The following is a 25,306-nucleotide window of genomic DNA, read 5'->3' as shown; positions in this document are numbered from 1 at the left end:
TGCTTTAAATAAGTAAAATGAAAAATGAATCATATTACAAAATACTTTTAAGTAATAATAATACTTTACCTTATTTTAAATTTTAGCTGACCTCTGACTACCAAAACTTTAATTTTAGATAAATGTGCAGCTAATTATAAAAATTTTCTTGCTTTAGTTTTGTTGATCTAAGTAATTTACCCTTAACTTTTTAAAAATCGATAAAAATTGATTTTGCTAATTATTTATCTGGCTATTCTTCTAATGCATATTAAAACTAAAACTAAGTTAATTTTAATATTTCATCTTTAAGCAATAAAGATTATTATGAAAATATGTTAAATAATTTTATTGATAAAATATTATTAGATAGGTTTAAAGATTTGAGCGAATAAATAATATCAAAAGCTAAAAATCTAACCCTTGAATACATATATCGTTTATATCTTTTTAAAGGATAATATTCTTTAACAGCTAAACCTGTTATTATAAATTAAACTTCAATAGTATATTGCTCATGCTATTAAAATAAAGATGGTTTTGATTTAAGAAAAACAACAGATTTTATAGAATTAATTTATGAAAGTTATATGCATATTATTCTATAAGAAATCATTGGCTTTAATGATCATTTATATTGTTTTTGCAGTGAACTTAATAAATTAACTAATTTAATAGCTAACAGCCAAAAATAGTTAACACATCTTAAGTTTGATATATATTTATGTAAATAAGTAAGAAAAATGCTTAATAATGACTAGGACTATTTTGACTTAAAAAGCAAGCCAAACTTATGCTGCTTGGAAATACCTGTTTTTTTATAATTAAATACCTAAGACTAGTATTTAGTTTACTCTCAGCTTAAATATTCAGATTAAAATATTAACACTCTAATCGTTGGACCAAAATCCATATTTGGTTTTAATTTTTAAATAAAGTACAAACTTATAAAATTGAAGAGATTAGTCAATTTAATTCTTATATGATTTATTTATTTATTTAGTTTTATATTTATTACTTTATGTTTATGCTAATCGCTTTAATGATCAACTAAAAAGCATAAAAATATAAGGAAGTATTCAAAATTTTAGATTTACTAATTATTTAATCAGGAGTAAATAAAATTAATTATTCTTCAAAATCTACTTAAAGACCAAAAATTAATTTTTAAAAATTTAGTTAAATCTTTACTTTCCACTTTTTATTTTATACTATCCATCCATCAATAATACATATAAAATTGTTGAAAGCTTTATTTTTTATCTTATAACTTTAATTAATAATTACAAACAAAAATCAATAAATTTCAATTTATTTTTCAGAAAAATAAATTTTAGAATTTATTTATAAAAATAGAAAGATAAATTAGCATTCTACAAATCATAATCAGTCTAATAGAAATATTTTAGTTTGTATAAGATGATTAATATTCTATATAAGCACTCAGTATAACAAATATCTTGTAAATAATAGAATATAAATTGTTTGATAATTAGTTATTTCTATAGAATGTTAAAAAATTAACTATTGACATTTATATAAAATCTTTATTTTGGTTGAATCTAATTTTAAAACAAGAACAAAAATAAATTAAGTAAAATTTTTTTGAGTAATTTAAAATAAAAGCATATTCTTCATTTTTTTATTTATTCATCGTTAATTTTTAATATTTATTTATTTAAAATTAAATTAATTTAATTAATATTTTAAATACCGTATTTTTTTTTGGTAAAAGGGAAATTGAAAATTGGCTTAATTTTAGATTTTATTTATTTTTAACTACATTTTTATCTAAATTTTTAGTAAATAGAGGCAACTAAATACTTGAGAAGTTATGATAGATAGTTAAATATCATTTTAGTAAAAATTATCTATCTATCCTTTATTCAATTTAATTATTTGAGATATGCTTTAAAAAATTAAAAGAAATATTGAGTAAAAGAAAATTTGTTTGTTTTCTAATTTGTTTATATTTTTAAGTAAAAGAAATTAGATTCTCAATCTAATTTTTTGATAATAAAAGAAATTATATCAGAAATATCTTATGTTGCCAATCTTCAGAAAGTCAGATAAACATATAAACAGACTTATAAAAAGATATTTTTTAAACTTTCTAAAAAATAATTAAAATAAATCTAAAAAAAAAAAGAAAAATGACAGAATAATATTTTAGTTCTAATATTGATGAAGTAGATACAGTTGAGGATAAACTGATACACCTCAAAATTGAATCTTTAAGTGAACTTCAACTGAAGAGTCTTGAAAATGAAGCTTAAAAATTCTAGTCTAACAAATAGATTACAATATCTTTCAAAAAATCTTCAGTTTCTATTGCAAAGAATTAAATCAACCTTTTCACTGATATCATATTAAAGAATACTTAATTTGAATCACTTCATATAAAAAATAGGTATTCTAATGGATCTTAATAGAATGTTTTGAGTATCCTTCAGCAAACAGATAAGGAGCGCATATAGAAGCTTTTATTAGACTTTAAGAAGAATGACTTGAATTAGGAAGAAGCAGAAACCTTAAACCAAGAAATATCTAGCTTAGTTAATCTTTAAGAGTTATAATTGATCATTTCTTGGCATACTTGTTCATCATTTTATTTAGACTCTCTTAAAAATTTAAGAAAATGCAGTAAACTTCATAAGTTAACTATTTCACTAGAAAAAACTCCTATCGGATCAGCAGATTTAGAGAAACTTATAAAATAGGTATCTGAAATAGAACAATTGAAGTCATTAAAACTCAAAATCAACGGAGATTAATTGAACATATCTGATTCTCATATTCTTAAAATAATTCCTTCTAAACTGTTAAATTTAGAAGAATTGAGTATAATGGTAGACCGTAGCACTATATAAAATACACTAACTAAAGGTGATATGGAATTGGAAGAAGAGCAAATTTAAAACTCTAACCTAAAGAAACTAGTCTTACATGAAAATTTTGATGAAGATTTATAGGAATGTCAAACACAAAGCTTATAATTTGGTTTTAATTTATTAAATTCCTATCCAAATCTTAGAAAGTTGAATCTTAATTTACATAATTTGACAGAATCAGATTATATGCAGTATTATTAATCAATTAGTAAGTAGAATTAATTGGAAGATCTGCAAATATCTTTTAAGAATAATTAATAAAATGAAAAACTAGCTTAAGAATTTTAAAATAGTTTATCTCATTTAAAATTACTCAAAAAATTGAATCTTTCAGTTGATTTAGTATAGGATTTTACACATTTCTACTTACCAAAAATTTTATAAAACTGTGTCTAAATTTTTGATTTGTAGCTTTAAGTTGTTTCTTTTAACTTCGATGAAAACTCATAGAAACAGCTTTTTGATATTTTACCTAATTTAGCAAACTTATAAAATTTGAAATTGCTATTCCCTGCTGACGTTTAGAAGACCCTACCTTTAAGCTTTACAAAATCCATAAGCAAATGCTTAAATCTATAGAATTTAGAGCTAAATTTAAAAGGTGGTGATGCTATAAACAAATAAAAAATTAAAATCCGACTAACAGATCCAGGAAATCAATATAAAGTGTATAGATACAAGGATTTCAGAAGTTTTTTTAACCATTTACAAACAGTTCTCTTCAAATAAAGAATAACTAAATCTTTACATTTTTTTAAAGCTCCTAAGTTAGTTTCTTATCAAATCCTTTGAAATTCAATTATAATGAAAAATTTTAGTTTTTGATTACAAATCATGCAAATTTCTTTAAATTGTTTGTTTTATATAATTCAAATATTTTTTTGTATTTATTTTTAAATTTAAAAATATTTTATTAATTCTAATATATTTCATTTTTTATATAAAATATACCTTTGATAATTATAAATTTTAAATTTAATAAATTTGCTCAAAAACTTTAATTAAGAAAATTTAATTTATTATACAAACCCTTTCTTTTTAATTTAAATTGCATATAAAACTATTCTTTTTGCATTATATATTGTAAAAATTATAAAAATGTATTCATTGATTCTTGTACAATAATTTTTTTTTTTTTTAAATTAATAGAAATATTAATATTATGTTTGATTGATTGATAAATAATTCATTTTAAAATGAAATTAAAGTATTTAATAATTTCTTAGTTTTAATAATGAAATATCAATACTTAAATTTGCTATCTAAGTCTTAAAATTATTTTGAAAAAAATGTTTTATGTTTAAAAATATGAATAGAAGTATATTCATTAATATAGACTAATACATATAAAATCAAGAAACTTTCTATTGTATGTTTGAGTTAGGTTATTTATTAATCTTTGGGATAATTAATTTAGTAATTTCACTTTAACTATTAAAACTTATATTATTAATATATAATAAAGAGAGAGAAAGAGATTCCTTGCAAACAATTAATTGTATTGAAAACTTAATTAATTTTTAAAAGAAATTTTAAAGATTTAAGACACTTTTTTTATAAGTCAATTTATATAGATAAAATCTTTTGATTATTATTAATTAAAATAAAAGAAAAAGAAAAAGCTAAAAAGTTAATAAAAAAGATAGATAGATCATAATTCAATCATGGCTACTAACAACATATTATACATCAAGCATGAGTAATTCTTGAAAATTATGGAAGGTAATTTAAATATAAAAAAAGACTATTTGATGCTATTATTCTATTTAATAATGAATTATAGAAAGAATCCAAAATGAAGGTATGGACACTAACATTCAAAGAATTATGCATGATTACTTATGCCAAAAGCGTAAAATAACTTGGACAATCAACTTAGAAAAGATTTTCGTAAGGATTTATTTATTTATTCATTAAAAATTAAGCATTAGCTTTAGTTAGCAAATTTAAGCGAATTCTTTGAACAAAATAATAAAATAAATTTAAATGAAAATAGATCCTCTACGTCAAGGTCTGCGTTTCTGTTGATGAGACTGATTGCATTGAAGAAGCTTTAAAACAATATAAGTTCTTTACTCAAGCTACTTATTCCTCTTCTTTGGAAAGTGTTTTAGTTCAAATTCGTAGCAGCTTAGAAGTCTTATTCAACTCTAAGATTTAATAATTCCATATCGATGATGTAAAAATTTGCATTTGATTAATTTCTTTCTTTCTACCTCCCTACTTGTTTTTTGAGAGATTTTCTTAGGATGAATTGTTTGGTTGTTTAATCAAAAATAAATAAATAAAAAATAGATATACTTTTGGCAAAGAGTATATTTATCTTTAATTAATACAAATAAGATATTCAAATTTTACATTTTTCCATTAAGAAGAAAGTGAAATGTCATTAGAATTAAAGCGAAATAAACAAAGCAAGTTAGCTTTAAAAAATGCTGATAATCAAATTAGTTATTATGCTGTGCTGCAATAGCTATCTCAAAGATAAAAATAATTTAAATTTGCAAAATAAAAAAATTTAATTTCTTAGATGATAAAAATTAATGCAAAAATTCTACTCAAAAAGCAATATTTTAAATGATTAACTGCGAATTTACCAACAATATCATAATAAATGAAAGTTTAAAATCGTGATTATTATCCTAAGAAAAGTTTATTCAAGCTGCAGAGATTAATTTAGTTTTAATTACAAAAAAGGTCAAAGCTTGTGGCGATATCGAATCTGAAGAAATCGAACACGATTTGTTAATCAGCTATTTAACAATCAGCCAAAAGAAGAAGGAAATCCAAATCAAGAAGGTCTTGAGATAAATCATGGAAACCTACAAATATATCATTGAAAACTCTAAGTTCCACAAGAGACTCGAAGAAGTTTACACCAGTACCGTTGAAAAGGTTTTGGAATTCTGTTAGAAGTACAACCGTACTCGTGAATTCAAGAGATTCCTTGAAAACTAACACAACTTCTTGGAACAAATCTTAAAGAGAGATGTTGATTTCAACAAAAACCCCAACCATATTAATATTTTCACCAGCGACACTCGTGATTACATGATTAAAGTCAGATTAGATTGTGCTAATTACTCTCTTCAAATGGGTTACTACTCTCATGCTTTCACTCAACTCGAAGATATCAGTATTCTCTTGAACTTACGTAAGGTTATTGCTCCTATCAAGTCACATATGCTCTCTCAATATTACCTCTATTTGAGCAAAATTTTCTGGAATTCTAAGTACTATTGCTATCACACCTACTTCCTCTACAACCACTACTTCATCCACAAGAATCTCCCCAACATTACTGATGAAGAAAAGCAAAAGCTCACCAACTAGATCTTACTCAGTGTTTTATCTATTCCCTCCAGCTCTCTTGAAAATTCTCAAAATGAAGACTCTCGTATGAAGATTGCTCAATTACAAAAGGGTACCAGCAAGCTTATTCCTAGAAGAGAAGAAATCATCAACATGGTTTTGAGAATGAACCTCAACGAATTTGCCAATGAATAAATCAATGCTCTTTTCAATGTTACCATCAACGAAATCAACATTTTCAACATTTCTAAGAAGGTTGAACCCATCTTCGCTTACCTCCGTGAAAGTGCTTATTCCGATTATGTCAAGCCTATTGAAGAAAATCTCATCAATAGAGTTTTAAATAGCATTTCTAAGGTTTACAAAACTTTGAATATTGAAAATCTCTACAAATTCCTTAGCTTCTCTGCTACTGCTACCTGCGATACTTGTTTAATCAATGCCAGCTCTTCCAGCTAAATTAACTGCAGAATCGATTAATCAAAGAAAGTCATCATCTTCAATCCTACTAAAGCTAAAAATGATTACGTTAATGCTTCATCTAATATCATCAATCTTGCTCAAGCTGCCAAGTTGATTTCTTCTAACATTGTCCTCGAATAGCAAGCCCACGATACCAAAAGACAAGCTGAACTCAACTCAAATGCCAAAAAGTATATGGAAAGCTCTACTTAAGTCCTCAGTGTCCGTAATAAGGAAATCCGTGATTACAAGATTAAGACTGAAAAGTCTCTCAACTAAGAAAAGGTCAAGAGAGAATACGAAGACCAACTTTACGAAGAAAACGAGAGATAACGTAAAATCAACGAATACAATCTAAAGATTGAACAAAAGAAGCTCCGTGAACAACACGAATTGAATGAATTAAAGATCAAGATGCAACTCCGTGCTGATATCATCAAGATCAAGGGTCCTCAAATTGCCAAGATCGAAGGTATTAAAATAGAAAACATGACTGAAGAAGATCTCAGACCCATAAGTCTCCAAACTTTATAAGAACTCTAAAAGGATGTCCAAGATAAAATAAAGGATAACCAAGAAAATAAATATAAAAAGGGTTTCACCAAGACTGACTACATTGAAAGAGAAACCCGTAAGATCGAATCTGATAGAATTAAAAAGATTATCGAAAAAGCTGAAAAGGAAGAAAATCTCCAACAACACATCGATAATGCTCGTGTTAAGTTCGAACAAGATTTAGCTCAAAAGAAAACTTTGGAAGCTGCAAGATAATTCAAGGTAATTAATTCAACCTTAATTTTAAATCTTCAATAAATTGAAATATTTTCTAAATAACACTTAAAATAATTATTTTTTTAATAAAAAGGAAAAATTCTTCTAATCTATCATGCAACAAAGAAAGGTTGAATACGAAACCAAGATTTAACAATTCAAGACCCAAGTTGAAAAAGAATTTAAGAAAAAAATTTTAGAAAATGCTAAGGTCGCTTACATTGAAGAAAAGCAAAAGAAAGTAAATCACAAATTAGCAATCAACAATAAATTAATCTATCTATCTATTCATTTTACAAAACAGGAAGAAGAAGAAAGAAAGTTACAAGAAGAAAAGGAAAAGATGTAGAAAGAACAATAAGAAAAAACAGAAAAAACAAGCAGTAATGCAGGTTGGAGAATCGTTGAAAAGGAAAAAGACCTTGTTCCTCCTTCTTTCGATGATGGTAAGCTATATTTTTTAATGAAAAATACATTTTTTAAGCCTTTTACTTTTTTATTTATTAATTAATTGTTAATGAATTTCTTATATTTTTTGTTAATTAAAGCTCCTAAACTCTCTGATAAGCCCAAAGATGATCAATGGAGAATGGTTGAAATTACTCGTCCTGAAAAGAAGGAAACTTCTAACACCATCTCTCGTGGTCCTGGTACTACCACCCTTACTACTACTAAAATTGAAGACAAGGGTATTAGCAGAAACACTGCTCCTATCTAAACAACAGAAAAGGAAGACAATGCTTGGAGAACAACTAAAGTCTAGGCCACTACCAAGCCTGCAGAATAAACATCAGCTCCCTTCAGATTCACAGGCAACAAAAGTAATGCTCCTTCCTCATCTCAAAACAATTAATAATCTGGCAATCCTAATGATGGCGGCTTCATGAAGAGAAATATTGGTGGCAGTACCTAATCTAACACCTACCCTAATAACAAGCCTGCTTACTCTAAGCCTGCTTAAACAGGAAACCCCAATGCTAGTAACCAATCTGGTGGCTTCTAACGTAATATGAACTCCAACAACATGAACAATAACAATAAGGATAACAAGAACAACGATAAAAAGGAGAGCAGCAATACCACCAGCTGGAGAAAGTGAGAGATTAAACAATCATTGTAAAAATGAATCAATCAATAAACAATGAAATAGAGCTAACTAAGTTAAATAAAACATACATACATAAAACATAATTATATAATATAAAAATTGAATGTCTATATATTAATAAGTAACTCAAATTAAAAATGCGTTTAATTGCTTATTTAACGAAATATTTTTAATTCCTTTTTATTTAAATACATGCATACATACACCTTTTTTTTAAGCTTATTTATTGTTTATTTATTTTTATTCTTTTTTCATCAATAATTGTTCTCAATTAGTTGAATAAAATAATTTACAATCATAACTAAGAATTAATGATAATAGCAAGAACAACAATAAGACTTATTTGAAAAATAAATAAATTAGCACATTTAGGATATCATAAATAAAATGAATGATTACTAATTAAAATGATAAATAAATAAATAAATACCATTCTTTTAAATATATTTTAAATATGAAAAATATTTTTAATTATTTAAAATACTCACATAAAAATTAATTTCTTTAAGTTTAAAGATTTATTGGTTTGTTTAATATAAAAATAATGCATACATACACCTTTTATTTAAGCTTATTTATTATTTATTTATTTTGATTCTTTTTTCATTAATAATTGTTCTCTCAATTAGTTGAATAAAATAATTTACAATCATAACTAAGAATTAATGATAATAGCAAGAACAATAATAAGACTTATTTGAAAAATAAATAAATTAGCACATTTAGGAAAACATAAATAAAATGAATGATGACTAACTAAAATGATAAGTAAATAAATACCATTCTTTTAAATATGAAAAATATTTTTAATTATTTAAAATACTCACATAAAAATTAATTTCTTTCTTTAGGGTTAAAGATTGATTGGTTTGTTTAATATAAAAATATTTAGAATTTTAATTTTAAACTAAGAGAATAATTAATTAATATATTTATATAGAGTAATCAATGAATGAATCAAGAATACAATACCAATCTTTTACTTTTTCTAAAAGAAAATAATTTAGATTTATTGATAAGATGATTTCCAAGGTGAATATATAATTGTGTTAGTTTAGGTAATTATGTTATTTTTTTATTTATTTGAGATATAGTACAATCTAAATCATACTTTTCCATTTATGGGTCGTTTACTAAAATTTCTTGAAGTTCTACTTAAAGTTTTAGCTGAATTAACTGTTTTAGATTAGAGATACTTTCTGAAATATCTAGAATAGCATCCACGCCTATGTGGTTTGAAGGTTTTATTTCTACTTTAAAACAAATTAAATTTTACAAATTTTTAACTTTATCACACAAACTTTTAATTCCATTTGTTGTAATGTAACTCTGACTTCCTATAGATATACTTAAAATATTTAGCTTCTAAAATTCTCCAATACTATTTAGCAGTAACTCTAGTCCATGATCCCTTATTTCCACATAATTAGCTGTACCTATACTCAGCTTTCTTACATGTTTTTCTTGTCTTTAAAACCTGAATTTATCTAATTAGTACATTCCAAACTTATTTTCTTTGAGCTACTAAAGATCATTTATTAAATTTATCAAACTTACACTAGAAACTATAGGAATAAATAAATTAAAATTTTCCAGATTCTTTAATTAGCAGAAACCTGACCTAGCAATATTGACAATCTGATTATCGAAACGATTATTTACTTGGCCTTAATCTTTATCATGCTCATTTTCATCAAATAATTAAGTAATTCTAACAACTAAAGAGTTAAGATCTGCCAAGCAGCTAATACCCTGCACTAAATCCCGAAATGAATCCAAATCCAAGCAGTCTCCAAAATGAACTAAAAGTTATTTTAATTTAGTTAATTTAGAAATAGCCTCTCCTAACTAAGATATATTATTATATGTTATGTTATTTTATGGTGAAAATTCAATTGAAAGATGGATCAAACTTTTTAATTATTTTAACCCTTAAGCTAAATAGTCGCAGCCTTTCTAGCCTATATCATTAAAGCATCCTACTTTTAAATCGAAAGTTTCAAGCTAATTTGTAAATACAAATCCTTTGCCTAAAGATTTACATGCGTGCTTTCCAAAAGAATTAAAATTTCCAATATGAATTCGAAGATGAAGTAATTTACTTAATTCCTAAAAATTAAATTAAATTTTAGTTTGCATGCTTAACATGCTGCCATCTCCGATATTCATAGTTATATTTTCTAATTTAAACAATGAGCTAACACATTCACAAATATTCTTTACACCAAGCGATTCAAGCTAATTGTGTCCTCCTATTTTAAGAACAAGATTGGATAAATTACTTAAAGATTTTATGCTTTCACTAATATAAATACACCCAGCTGTTTAAATATTATTTTCACTGTATATTTTTAAAGTGAGTGCTTTCAAATTTTTCAAATATTGAATTCCATTTTTCAATCCAATACATCCATAATCAGTTATATTATTAAAGCTATGAATAATAATAACTAACTCTTGTAGATGCGACATTGTTTTAAGAGCTTCGCCAATTATAAAGCAGCCTTCTGAATACATTTTATTTGAATTTCCAATAATCAATTATAAATTTTTAATATGATTAACTTTCATAATATTATTGCAAATAATTTTGCACCCATCTACCCCAAAACCACAATGATCTCCTATTTCTATTTTCAGAGTTTGCAGCTCTTTTAAATTAGAAAAAGAAACTCCCAACTCTTTTTGTTTACATAAATCGAATTTGCTATTTTATTCAATTTTTATCAATAATTCTTTTAGCTATTGTTCTCTTTGCATACCTCTCTCAATAAAAGTAATTTATTTTCAAGTATATTTTTTATAAGCAAAATTATTAATTTCATTGAATATTGATTAATATTCTTTACTTTATCAAAGCTAAACTGAATTCTGACTTGCTTGTCCTTTTTACCACAAAAAAATATATTACTTTACATTTTATTCAAGACTCAAAAAATATTAATTGTATTGGTTAAAATGTATTTAAAATATTACTAATCAATAGTTCTACTTAAAATATTATCAATTATTTTAATAATTAGTTAATTAAAATATATTGTAAGTTGCAAAATATCAATACATACATTAAAAATTTGTATAGCTATTATCGGATAATTATGTAGGGGTATTTATTTATTTATTTATGATTTTATAATATTTAAATAAATAGAATGCACATTATTTTCTAAAAATTTACATGAATATTAACAAATATCATTGATAATATTAATTAATTAATTAATTAATTATTGAAGAATTAATATTTTCTTAGTATTAACTTAATATACAAAATATTTTAACTATTTTATTAATTTAAAATTAAATTATTATTTTTATTATTTGTTGAAATAAATTTAATGCAAAAACAAACTGCATTTTAATTTAAATTGTCCATAAAATAAAATTCATTTTTTCTTCTTCAAAAGACTTTGCTCTAATACAAAATCAAGGTGAAATATTTAGATTGGTTTGCCAATGAAAAACTTCATTCCTCTTTTTTTTGCTTAAGCTTTGTCTTCGTTGCTTACGAATGCAGTACAAGCAGAGATAATAGGTGGATTTACATTTGGGTGTTTTTACTTGTAAAAGTCTAAGATTGCTTAGGTTGATTAGTAGCCATTCATTATAGGCATATCTATATCCATAAGGATCAGTCTGTAGTGAGAGCAGCATGCATTTTTTGATTTTTATATAACAAGGTCTAATGCCTTTTAGCCATCGAATGCTTAGTCAGCTATAATTGAATAGGATTATAGTAATTTAATCATGACGAGTAAATTAAATTAATTATCATCAACAACGAGGACTTCGTTGCATTGACATTTCTTCTTTGAAAAGTATAACTAGAGCTTCTTTTTAATTTTATTTTATTTTTACTAAAGATGGTCCTATGAATTTTATTAAATTAATGCATCCATATCTTATCCATCTAATTCATTTTAATTATCATTAATTTGAATGAATAATTTCTTTTTTGAGCTTTCTTTTGTTATTTTTAGTTCTGTGTTTTAGTTTTTCTTTAAATTAATTTAAAATTCCTTTTTTATTGCTGGATTAATTTCTTCATCAATTTATTAGGATTAATTTTATAAATTAAGTTGTTTTAAACTGAAGTTGTTTGCTCTTTCAGACTCGTTTTGAAGTTCTAGATTAAATGTAATGTTATTTTAATCTTGTTAAGTTTTGTTTAAATCCAATTCTTCTTTATAATTCCCTTATATAAGTCTTGAAGTATCTTAAAAAATTTATGAGTTATTATGAAAAGAAGCATTCCTTCCCGTTTCTAGATCTATTTGAGAAATATCTTTAAGCTACTAATATTAATAATTTGATGTAGTGAGGTTAGCATTGAAGCTATTTCTTTTCTTTTAGATCTAATTAAAATCGCTAAAGCTTTCTGGTTTTTAATTACTTTTAAAATAATCAGGTTAGCTATTATTATTTTTATCTTGATATTGTTTCTAACCTTGATAATTTTAATTTAATTAGAATTTAGCTTAGTTATTAAAATTTTATATTGGTGTTTATTGTTCTAAATGAGATCCAGGTTTAGGAGTACTCTAAGTATAAATTGTTGATGAGACACTTGATGATTGCTTTTAAAGTATTTGGTTTTCAATTAAGTCTTATTAAAATATTGAAGACTTTCCTTAAAATGGATTAAGATTTTAAATTTAAGGTGTTTAATTATCTATGTCAGAAATGCTTTCTAAAATATCACAGCTTTTCATAGGTTAGCGATTTTTTTTTGAATCAGTTTGATTCTTCTTATTTTCGCTACCTTCTTGTAATATATTTGACTTATCCAGCATATAAGAAATAGAAATTGAGTTATTGCTTTTCCTTTTATTTAATGCTCTATCACTATTTAAATTTTAATTTAAAAACTCGTTATTGCCATAATCTTAATTGCTTAATTCTTTTTGATGCATATTTTCTTCTAAGAATTTGCTTCCTTTTCTCATGAACGAGTTTCGAATAAATGTTGTTAAGAATTATTTTTTTTCTGTTTCTTCCTTACCAACCACAGAGTTAGAGTTGAAAGATCCTTTTGAAATAGGAGACTGACTATAATGCTTAGGAGTTTACTGAGATTTATTAGTGAGTCCCTTCAGGCTGCTTAAATCGCTCTTAAATTCTTAGCTCTAAAGCGTAGTATAACTCACACTTTTCCAATTTAACATAATGTTATTAAACTAATTTGATTTAATCCCAACTTGTGATTTTTAATTTGTAAAATCTCTGTTTTTGACATAAAAAGTAAATTTCGAGCCAACTCCAACTTCACTTTAAAGAGATATTCCTTTATTTTCACTTAATCCCTTCACTATCTTCTATGAAATAGTCAAACCAAGACCTGCACCAGTGCTATTTAATTCTTTCTTTTTTTTACCAGGCTATTTTTAAATTTATAAAAAAACGATTAGAAAAAAAAATTATATAAAAATTAATTAGAAAAAAAAATTTATTTCGTAAAAAATAATTTTTGTAAATTATTTAAAAATTTTTATCTTTTAAACTAATTCTAAATTTTTATTATTTTTTTTATTTGAATTTGTATTTGAGATAGAATAAATTGTGAGAAGTTTTTTTTAAAAAGTGAATTTTTATTTTTAAATTAAAATGTAAAATGTTTGTTTTTCTTTACATTATCCATGTAATCAAAAATGATGTTGTGGAGATGAGGAGGAATTCCACAGCCAGTATCTTCAACGGAAATTTCAATCAGGTCTTTCTAATCAGGTGAAAGACTTGCATTAACATTTATGTAGCCACTGTTGGTATATTTGATTGCATTGCTTACAAGATTAATAAGAACTTGCTTTATTCTCTCTTGATCACTATTAATTACTCTTGGTATTGAGTTATCTACACTTAGAAAAATTTCTATTCCTTTGAACTCTGCTGAGTAGCTGAATATATTCAAGCATTCTTACAAGGTTGGATACAATTCGAAGCTAGAAAATTTTAATTAAAAACTATTTTAAGATATCTAAGCGTAGTCTAGAATGTCATTGATTATAAAATAAAGAAGTTAGTTATTAAAGAAAGCAGGCTAGAGATAATCCTATTTAAGAGCTTCGCTGATATGGTCAGATTGTAGAAGCATTTAGAGCATACTCATTGAGCAGTTTAAAGGTGTTCTTAACTCATGGGAAATACTAGATAGTATTTTTAACTTAAATCTATTCATTTAATCTTGTTCCTCCTATTCTATTTATTTAGTGATATCTTAAAATATTATGAATAGCATCGGATTATGAAATTTTTCATGGATTAAAAAATTTTTTTTTTTAGCTTATTTTGGCTGATCTGAATTAGACTAACTCAAAATTTAGTTGTTGCCTATGTTATCGATTGAGCTTTCCTTCACTTCATCTCTTTTTTCTTCAGTTGAAATTGGAGAATTCCACAGTTTAATTTAGACACGTATTATTTTGTTTACTTTTTGCTTTTTGACATCATTTTAATTTTATGCTTATTATTGCTATTTTAAATCAGCTAGACTATTTACTCCCTTCGTAAAAGATTGAGGCTAAGGTACTTAGAGATTATTCTTACTGGTGGTAGCTATTTTTGGATCTTCACTAGCTATTTCATGGTTTGAATGCTCTCTGAGATAACTTAATGTGGCTACTTTTTGCTCTTCTTCTAAAATAGCATTAAAGGTATAGCCTTAATTCTAGAGAATTTAAACTGTTTTTTCACAATTCTTAAGCCACTCTTCTTAAATCAAAGTGTTAAAATCTAAATTATTTTCTGACTTGCAAGGCCTGTGCCCAATATTCTATCTGTAGATTTAAACTAGCGAAATAATCTCTTATATTATAATCTCAAACGACTTTTCATCTGTACTGTAAAAGTATTTATCTTTCAATTCTTTTTTGCTATCACCTGTCTGTTTCTTTTTGAATTGAAAAGTCTATTTTAAGTTTTAAATATTTTTATTCCTCTTCTTATAGGATGTCTTTGTATCGAATTTAACTGGTGAGTATGTATTACTGTATTCATTATCACTGTATTGATCCTCCTCCACTTCTTTAATGCTAATTTAGTTACCATTATCATGTTATTCTTCGTCATCTCCTTATCTTATTTTATTTTTGAAGATTACTTTTGGAGGTGCCATTTAAATATCACTCTAACTTGCTGATTTGTTATTTAAATAATCACTTTTCTTTTAATCACTTGTTCTAAAACTTCTTCCACACGCTTATTATCCTTAACTATCACTTAAGATAGCTTGCAGTCCATTATTATTTACATTCTAAGTCTTCACCTTACCATTAACTTCAAGGCTAAATTAGTTTAAGTTGGATGATTCTTATTAATTATTTGTTATTTTTGATGTCATTTTTATTATTGAATTCAACGCTTTACTATCGTCGCCTGTTAAATTTTTATCAAGAAGATCTCCATCTTTCACTTTGACCTCTTTTTTTAGTTAGAAAAGTTTTCTAATTATCTTAGAGCTTTTCTAAATTGATAAAATTTTAAGCATTTATTTGTTGTGAAATACTATGCATTGATTCAAATCCATTAAAACAACTCCTTAATTTATTTAATTGAGAACTTAAGTTGACAAATTGCTAACAAAATAATTTTTATCTTAAATAAAATCTGCATTAATTAAGCAACGACCAGCTGTTTATTTCTTATAATTTTGAATCGACGAAGGTATCTGCTCAAAAATAGAGCTGATTGATTGAGTTCTCTTTAAACTGCTTTGCTATTTCATAAATTGCAATTGCTTATCATATTTTTATGGTGTGAAAATAATAGGAGATCCTTAGTTTGGAGTTGAGTGATTGCTCTGAGCTTTATGGTAGTCCTTTTAAGTAAAAAAAGATATGCGTTCTATCTTCTTTTCTGTTGCAATTTAGCTTTGAACTTGATTACTTAACTATCCTGATTACTTATATAATTAAGTCATTTATTTATTACTCGCATCTATAAACCTAAAGTTGATATTTTAGAAGGTAGAATCATACTAAGAAAAACTTTAAAGGTATTTAGAGAAAGTAGAAATAAACAATTCATATTACTTCTACAGAGTGGCTCTGTTAAAATACTAGAAAAAAATAACTAAAATTAAAAAAACACTCTTTAGAATATTAAAAATATTTAAATTCATTTGTAATCTAATCACTAAATAAATTATATTGAAATCTAAGATAATAATTTTATAATTCCATGATTTTTATCTTTCTGCCAGCCAAATAATTGTTAGGATTATAATAATAACATCTCCTATTCCTATTTGTTGCTTCACAGTTTGAACAATTAGCTCTATACGTAGCAGTAGCCGAAGCTACACCATTGAGCACTAAAAACAATGGTCTTTGTATAATATTTAACTAAATTTAATTTGTTTCTAAGCCGATATTATTAAATTATTTAAGTCATCCTTCACAAGATTATAAGCTTATCTTTTAGTTTGAAGAGTTTTAACTAGAATAATGAGATTGAGAGATAAAGTTGCAATTAATAAGGGAAAAATTTTATAATAATACTAAAATTCTTAATCATTCTAATTACAAGGAAGAGCAATATACTAATTCATGTCTTTAAATAACCCGACATTTGAATATGCCATTAACAATTGAAGACCATCTATTAAGTTGTCCAAAATATCAATAATTACTAAAATTAAAATGGAATTTTAATCTAAATTGAATTCTTTCATTAATTACTAACTGCCTTAGATATTTTTATTTCCTTAAAACTCCTCCTCATTGCCATTTTGTAGCATTAATTATTTTTTATTTTAAATTGTTTATAAATTATTGTCTTAGCCTTATTTCATCAGTAAACTCTACCTACTTTAATTTAATAATTATTAATATATATATATATATCTCTTAAAAAGAAATATATAAAAATTAAAGAGATAATTAATGAGTTGGTTATCTTTAATTAATTATGCTTAATAAATAATATTTAATTATTTAGTTAAATCACTTCTGAATGTACTTTTGTATTTATTTTACTATTTTCTCTCACTTAAATTGTTACAAATTGTAGAATACTTATTATTTTAAATATCAAATAAATAAATAAATCATTTATTGTATTAAGGTTTTTTGTATTTTTGAATGAATTTATTATTAATTATTGCATTATCAAAATTACAATGCAATATATTACTGAAGCTAATTTTTATTTTAATGTATTTTTTATTTGAAATTTTTTAATTTCTTAAAAAAATTATTTTTATTGTTTCTCATTTTCTGATAAAGTTAAAATTTGGTTTTTTTATTGGAACATTACTATGAATTTATAATGCATTTTTGCTTATCTTTCATGATAATAAAATTATAAATTGAATTTTAGAGTTTCTCCTAAATATAAAAAAATACTCTTAAAAAATATTTTAATTTTTAATAGTTATGTAATTAATAATATTAAATAAATAGATAAAATAATTGTTATTTTTCGAGAGAATTTTATATGTTTAATTAAGAAATAATTTATGATTTATCAAATTTACTTTTTAATTAAAAATTAAGTTAATAAAATGAAAAGATTAATAATTATTGATAGTAAAAACATTGAAATATATAAATTGAATTTTATTAATAATGTAAACACTTATAATATAAATTGGTAGTATTTAATTCATCCGTGAAACAGCTAAATATTATTTCTACACTTTTTATTGAGTAAAAGATTTTTCAATTAATTAATTATTCAATGGTCAGTCAGTCAATATTGAAATAATATCCCATATATTCCGAGCTATTTATCATCATATTAAATATCGAATAGAATGAAAATAATTGTTATTATTAAAGTTAATAATGCTGCTTAAAAGCTTTATAAAGTCTTCATTTTTGTTAATATTTTTTAGATTTTTTTGTTTTTAAGTAATTTAAAAGTTAATTTTATAATTTTTGTTATTTTAAATTATTTACAAGTATTTGTAGTTAATCAATTTACTTTTATATGTAAATTTATTTATTTCTTTTAAATGATTATTTCTATTTTATTTAACAGAATTACTTTTTGATAGAATAGAAAAAACTTAAATATAGTCAAATTTTCAAGTTATTTTTTAGTTTTAATTAATTCTTTTTCGAGCAAAGCATTTTAGAAAATAATAAATTAATTTTACTTTAAAATACAGTAAAAATTCAATTCTTAAGCCATTTCTACTCAATCGTAATTGAATCAATCAAATTTATGCTTCATTTTTTTAAATTATTTAGAAAAAAAATTATTAAATATTGAAAAATATCTTTACATTCAAAATAAATTAAAATAGAAAAAGAAATTAACCAAAAACAAACGCATTTATATTTATTTTTAAATAAAAAAATACTGAATTCATTTTTAAAAATTAAATATGCTTGATTTCAAATTTTAAATAAAATTTAGCATTTAGTTATTCAGTTACTATAATAGCCAATTTAAGTTTTTGATAAATCTATTTTCATAAAAATCTAAATCAGAAATTTGAATACAAAAAAAATAACTCTGAAATATTTTTTCAATTTTAATTTTTAAATTTTATAAATTGACAAAAATAGATTTAAAATTTAATTTAGCAAACATTTTTAATTAATTAAAATATTTTAATAATAATTGAAAAAATAAGTTTTAAATTTTTATATAAGTTTACACAAAATTTGTTTGTTTTATAATTGATTTTATAAAAAATATATAATTACGCATGCATGAAAACAGTACGCATAAAATGATTGCTTTTAAAATAAATAAATTGCAAAAATATTTAAAATTTTGATAGAATGAAATATAAATGAGATTAAATATTTATAATATTTTCTCCTGATTAAAAATTTTCATAAATGAAAATGCCAAATGCCATTCAAAAATTTAGTGATTTTAGATCACTATTTTTTTGAATGGCTGATGGATGTCTTTGAAAATAATTTTTATAAAAATAAATAATTTTGTTTTTTTTTTGGAATATATCTTGAAATTTTAAATAAATTTTATCACCATCTATCTCCTCTTAAAAGTAGTAATTTAATTTGTAATACTTCATTTCATCAATATTCGATATTTATATGAATTAAATTTTAACTAACCTTATTAAAAAAATCAAAATTTAAATCAATTTAATAAAAAATAATAAATATTGTAAATAATGAAATAATAAAAACAAAAAAAATATTGACTAAAAGATAAATAATTCTTAGCAGGTATTACTAACGGTAGGATTATTTGGAAGACAATTAAGAATACAGTTAAATGCTCTTTAAGTTTAGTAAGTTTTATAGAAAATAAAAAATGATAAACCAATTCAAAGAAAAATAAGGAAGGAGTGAAAAAGAATAATCTTGTCTTTAAATTTATTCAAATAGTTTATCAAATAAGATAATTACATAAATTTATTTCTCATTAAAAATAATTTAAAGTCTAATTATTGGCAAGAAAAATTAACAATTTTATTTAAAAAAGGAAATCTCTTAATTTATAAAATATTAATAATTATTTGCATTAACAGATCAGTAAAAGAAAAACAGAATACTTTTTGCTGAAAACATAAATAAAATATAGTTGTTTAGCTATTTTTGATAGCGAGTGTAGTACTATCTAAACTTAAATTTTCCATAAAAAACTTATTCTTTTTTAGTGAGAAAAATATTAGATTAAGACCAAAACATTGATAAAATCAAAGTATGAACCTCTATTTTTTAAATAACAGAATTAAAATATATTGCCTAAGCGATAATTTAGTCTAAGAACATAAAAAGGATAATAATAATGCAAACTCAGTAGAATAGTAAGTAACTCACTTTGTAAAATTTACACCATTTTGCATTTCTGTAATTATCTATCTGTATATCAAATTTTAAAAAAATCGTACATTTTTGAATCAGCACAATTTACACAATTTAAAAAAAATAGCCACTTTAAAAAATATAAGCTAATACAAACACATAAAATTAATTAATAATAAATGTAAAAAAAATCTAATTACAAAAATACATAAAAAATTAGCAAAATATTGTTAATTCTAATAAGTTAGCTTTTCAAAAAATCAATGAAACTATAAAAAATAAATTACACTTAGCCATTCTACTTTTTCATGTATTTAATCAATGTGGTATCAACAGACCCTTAAAAAATTTCATTCATTAATACTGGAATTTATATATTTTTTTACCATTTTTCTTGAAGCTTTTCGGAGGACAAAACAAAATACAATCAATAAAAATTCTATTTTGGTATTAATTTTTATAAAACAATACATATTTCATAAAAGTTCATATTATTCTTCTAATACTTTTTTAAATATTTCATAAGAGCAATATCGAATTCAATTTAAAAAAACAAACATGGAACTTAACATATAAATATAAAATTTTCCTTCCTTCCTTCCTTCATTCCTTCCTTTCTTCCTTTCTTCCTTTCTTTCTTTCTTTCTTTCTTTCTTTCTTTCTTTCTGTGTGTGTTCAAATTATTAATTAAAAAAAAATTTACAAAATTTTAATGTAAAACCATTAATCTATTTTGTTGTAAAAACTGAAATTTTTTTTGTATTTAATTACTAATAACAGTAATAATAAATTTTTGACTTCAATGGCATTTCCAAAAAAGTACCTTAAAATAACAACTCCTTTATTTTAAATATCTTAAAATCCGATTATTATTTATATATAATGATACCTTCAAAAAAATTGGTTTACAGAATAAAATTAATTGAATTGAATAAGTATATATACATCAAATAGAAATGTATACATTAGTTATTAATTAATTAATGGTTTATTTTTCAAATAAATAGAGTTATTAAACCCAAAATAATAGAAATAGTTAGGATAGGCTTTGTGCTTTTTGAGATAGGTATGCATTAAGTATTTTAAACTGTATTTTTAGAAGTATCACATATACAATCATTAGAGGTAGTACTTTTAGAAAAACCTTAGTTTAAACAGTAAGTTTTTCCTGCTCCACAAAGGCCGGTGTTTGCAGTTTAGCAATTATCTGGAGTAACACAAGTATTAGCATTGAGAGGAGCAGAGAATCCATTTTTGGTAATACAAACACTTAAACTGTTTGAACATAGCTAATTAGCAGGATTTAAACATTATTGATCAGTAGGAGCTACACATACGCTTTAAACACTTTAATAACCGATGAGAGTACAAGCTGATAATTAGTCATTACCACATTTGCTACCTTATATACAGTCGGTAGGAGCTGCGCATGATTAATTTACATCACTTTTAATAAAACCAATTTTAATACAATCAGAAGAACATGGTATATCTTTTAGATTGCATTGGCATTATGCTGAAATAGCCAAAAGAGAAATGATTATAAAAGTAGAATAATTCATTTAAGTCTCAAAAAAGTTTATAAGATCGCTAGCTAATTTAATATGTTTAGTAATAAACAAATAATTAATTAATATAAAATTTATTATAAATTATTTGATGGTATAATTTTATTTTTAATACAAATGTAGTAAGTAATTAATTTAATTTATAAAAGGACTTAGTTTTATTTAAATAAAAATTTTCTTTTACTGCATATTGTATTGAAATAGATCTATTAAATTTCTTATAAGGTTGTTTGTTTGATATTAGTTGGTAGATTATCTCTTATCAATACCTAATCTGTGATTTTAATATCTATCTATTTTTTATCAAAAAAAAGGATAAATTTAGATTGAATAGTATTTTCAATAATTAAATTATAAAATGTATTTCTCTTATTAATTAAGTAAATAATCAATCATTTTATTTTTTAGTTTAAAATGACTCTATAATAATCTTCAAAAACATCTGATTATTAATTTTTGGCTACATTTTTTTTTTTAATTTTAATAATTTAATGAATGATAGAAAACTTTCAAAAAAAAAATAATTTTCTCTATTAATTTTTCAAATTTAGCAAAAGAATTTTGTGAATTTTAAAAATTAAATAATAATTTTTGATTATAAATTAAATATTATATTTTTTATTTAAAATATATTAGTTTATTTTTGAAAAATAAATATATATTATTAGCATTTATGAATTAGTAAATATATAAACCAATAATTTTTTGAGTTTTTATTGATTGATAGATCGATAAGCTTTTTTTAAAAAAATAATTTTGATACATAACCTTTACACACTAATAAATAAGTATCATTTACAAAAATATCATTTTGTAAAACTAAAATAATAAGAGTTTAATGATGAAGGTAAAATAAGAAGCTTAAATAGACATTTTAAAACAGCTCTTTATCTTATGTAAAAGAAATTCGATTAATTTTGAAAAATAAAAATCTAAAATTACATTACTATTAATTTCTTTTATATGACTTTGATGTGTGTTAGTTTTATAGTATACACTCTAAAAGGTACTCTAAAAAAATTAAAATTTTTGAATTTTACTTATTTATTCTTTATAAATATTCAAAAAACAAACTTATAAAAGCATTTATTTAAAATAATTCAGAGAAGAAAAAAAAAATCTATTTTTTATATTTATCCTTCAAAAATAATAAATTAAAAATCAAAACTTTATTATTCAATATATAAACTTCATGAATAATAAGTATTTCATATATTATTAGTTGAGTTTGTTTTCTCTGTTTAAGTTTTTTAGCGCAAAAGAATTTTATTATATTCATTCTATCTATTTTTTATGCATAAGAAATTGATAAGAAAACTTTTTAATTGAAATTAAAAATTTTTTGATTTTATCAAAAATAAATATATTTATTTATCTTGCAAATTGTTAATTACATTAAATATTATTAAAGTTAAAATAATTAATTTATTTATTTATCAAAAAAATTGTAATAAATAAATCAATATGTTAAAATCTATTTCTTAATTCATTAAAAAAATTAATAATAATAAAAAAATTTACCTTTTTTAAATCGCAATTGCAGTTGTTAGTGATAAATTAATTACATGAATTTTGTTCTAATTTTTTTGAAAAATGAATTAAATGGTCTTAAAGTTAAATAATTTAAAAGCTTTAGAATTTTAGATTATTAATAATATGACTTTGAAAAGTTGACAAATAGATATAAATATTTTCATATTTTTAGAAATTCAAGCACTTTTTGATAGATATTTCAACATTAAATTGACAATCTCACTGACTGACTGTCTGCCTGGCTGGCTGGCTTACTTACTTAAATTAATTTTTCAATGGTAAAAAGATGAAAAAAGTTTGTTAATAAAATTTAAATTGTTTTCCTAAAAAATACAAAACAAAAAACTATAAACATAATTTTAATGCAAACAGTATAATTATTTAAATTTTTCAGAAAAGTAAAGCAGCAAGAATCATGAAGATAGTGCTGGCAGCAAATAATAAAGAGCCAGAAGATTTAGCTTTGCATGTGTTATTTGCGAGAGTATTCTTACTTGTGTCGCAGGTACAGTCATTGGAATCAGACTTCTTAGTGAAACCTAAGCCAGTGCAGTAAGTTCTACCTGTTCCACAGAGTCCAGCGTTTTGAGCTTAGCAGTCCTAAGGTTCAGCACAGTTTGAAGCATCTTTAACAGGTGTGAATCCATTAACAGTAATGCAGATACTTTAAGGAATACCGCAAAGCATAAATGAAGCAGATAAACATTAGGTATTAGTGGGAGCAACACAAACGCCATCATTATTTTAGTAACCAACAGCAAGACAAGCTAATTTTTTTTGGTCACCATCGCATTATTTACCAGTAGTGCAATCAGTAGGAGCAGCACAATTATTATTAGCATCCTTGACAAAACCATTAGTAATACATTGTGCAGAGCATGGCTGAAGAGTAGGGTTGCAATCGTCACAAACAACTGCTGAGACTAAAAGAGAAACAAGGAGAAGGACTGATAATTTCATTTAAAATTAATTTTTTTTACTGTTTTTAAAATAAGATTTGCAATTAAAAATTATAAATTAATTTAATTGTTGATTTTTATTATTTAAAGAAGCTGACATAAGCTAAAATATTAATTTTGTATAGAAAATTTCCAAATTTAATTTTAAACAAAATTAATTGGGTTTTATAAATGACATATTATTGGATATATATTAAACCTAAAATAGTTAATCCAAATAATCTCTGATTAAATATTGATTGAATATCCTAATTATTACTTACCTACCTACCTTTTGTTGCCCTGGCCTCAAGTTATAATTCTTTTATATCTCAAGCTAAATTTATTTCAAACAATCCTAAAAAAGCTAAAATAAAATGTTTGTTTTATAAATAAATAATTTTACTAATTTAAAAAATATTCAGCAATTATTTTGTTAAATCGAATTATTCATTTTGCATTTGTTTCACATTTTTTCTACTTTATAACTCAATAAAATAAAATTTTACTAAAAATAAGATAAAATTATTGAGTTCTTTCGTAATAAATAATAAAGCGATCAAAAAACAAATAAATAACAAAGCATTCAATCAAATTTTTTCTTGTATAAATGTAATTTCTAACATTTCTTAGAGAGGATAGATAATTAATTTTTAATATTTATGAAATAATAAATTTGATTAATTCTAAAGTGAGTAACTTGATAAGATATCTTTTTTATTAAATATACTATCTGATCAAACAAATAAAAACCTAATCAAATTTATTCTAAATTTTTTTCTAAATATGACCAAAATTATTTATCATTTTTATGAGCTTAACAGTAGATAGAATACAACTGCCAATTCAACTATTTTCTATCATTAATTTTATGCATTTTTCTGTAACATTGGCAATTCTAAAATAATTGCTTTATTTTGTTACAATTTTTTATTACTAAGAAGTGATAAGAATTGTTTTGATCAAACAAAATTAATTTATTTATGCTTACTATTTTTATAAAATTAATAAAAAA

General features: G+C 23.2%; 6 protein-coding genes across 6 annotated transcripts; 2 read left to right on the top strand and 4 right to left on the bottom strand. All coding sequences in view use genetic code 6, as the record gives it.

The window, feature by feature from the left end:
• Positions 1 to 2,132: 2,132 nt before the first annotated feature.
• Positions 2,133 to 3,662, top strand: TTHERM_00813050 (hypothetical protein; the record flags this gene model as incomplete). The annotated part of the gene is made up of 1 exon (XM_001008633.1): positions 2,133 to 3,662. One exon carries the CDS (start codon positions 2,133 to 2,135, stop codon positions 3,660 to 3,662), a length of 1,530 nt encoding a protein of 509 aa, XP_001008633.1.
• Positions 3,663 to 4,534: 872 nt separating this feature from the next.
• TTHERM_00813040 (PCI-domain protein) lies at positions 4,535 to 8,514 on the top strand (the record flags this gene model as incomplete). The annotated part of the gene is made up of 7 exons (XM_001008632.2): positions 4,535 to 4,592; positions 4,654 to 4,760; positions 4,867 to 5,049; positions 5,568 to 7,421; positions 7,510 to 7,656; positions 7,720 to 7,861; positions 7,964 to 8,514. The coding sequence occupies 7 exons, from the start codon at positions 4,535 to 4,537 to the stop codon at positions 8,512 to 8,514; spliced, it is 3,042 nt and encodes a 1,013-aa protein (XP_001008632.2).
• A 966-nt stretch (positions 8,515 to 9,480) lies between these two features.
• TTHERM_00813030 (hypothetical protein) lies at positions 9,481 to 11,283 on the bottom strand (the record flags this gene model as incomplete). The annotated part of the gene is made up of 1 exon (XM_001008631.2): positions 9,481 to 11,283. The coding sequence occupies one exon, from the start codon at positions 11,281 to 11,283 to the stop codon at positions 9,481 to 9,483; it is 1,803 nt and encodes a 600-aa protein (XP_001008631.2).
• A 626-nt stretch (positions 11,284 to 11,909) lies between these two features.
• Positions 11,910 to 17,335, bottom strand: TTHERM_00813020 (ATPase, histidine kinase-, DNA gyrase B; the record flags this gene model as incomplete). The annotated part of the gene is made up of 2 exons (XM_001008630.2): positions 14,153 to 17,335; positions 11,910 to 13,901 (listed from the first exon to the last, which is right to left on the bottom strand). The coding sequence occupies exons 1-2, from the start codon at positions 17,309 to 17,311 to the stop codon at positions 11,910 to 11,912; spliced, it is 5,151 nt and encodes a 1,716-aa protein (XP_001008630.2). The 5' UTR covers positions 17,312 to 17,335.
• Positions 17,336 to 21,247: 3,912 nt separating this feature from the next.
• TTHERM_00813000 (chitin recognition protein, putative) lies at positions 21,248 to 21,892 on the bottom strand (the record flags this gene model as incomplete). The annotated part of the gene is made up of 1 exon (XM_001008628.2): positions 21,248 to 21,892. The coding sequence occupies exon 1, from the start codon at positions 21,812 to 21,814 to the stop codon at positions 21,248 to 21,250; it is 567 nt and encodes a 188-aa protein (XP_001008628.1). The 5' UTR covers positions 21,815 to 21,892.
• Positions 21,893 to 23,766: 1,874 nt separating this feature from the next.
• TTHERM_000812999 (transmembrane protein, putative) lies at positions 23,767 to 24,210 on the bottom strand (the record flags this gene model as incomplete). The annotated part of the gene is made up of 1 exon (XM_012795765.1): positions 23,767 to 24,210. One exon carries the CDS (start codon positions 24,208 to 24,210, stop codon positions 23,767 to 23,769), a length of 444 nt encoding a protein of 147 aa, XP_012651219.1.
• Positions 24,211 to 25,306: the final 1,096 nt, after the last annotated feature.

This window comes from Tetrahymena thermophila (genome assembly GCF_000189635.1).
Source record: "Tetrahymena thermophila SB210 genomic scaffold scf_8254799, whole genome shotgun sequence".
NCBI classification, from domain to species: domain Eukaryota; phylum Ciliophora; class Oligohymenophorea; order Hymenostomatida; family Tetrahymenidae; genus Tetrahymena; species Tetrahymena thermophila.
Note: the sequence above shows the minus strand (reverse complement) of the source record. Positions and strands in the feature narration are given on the sequence as shown.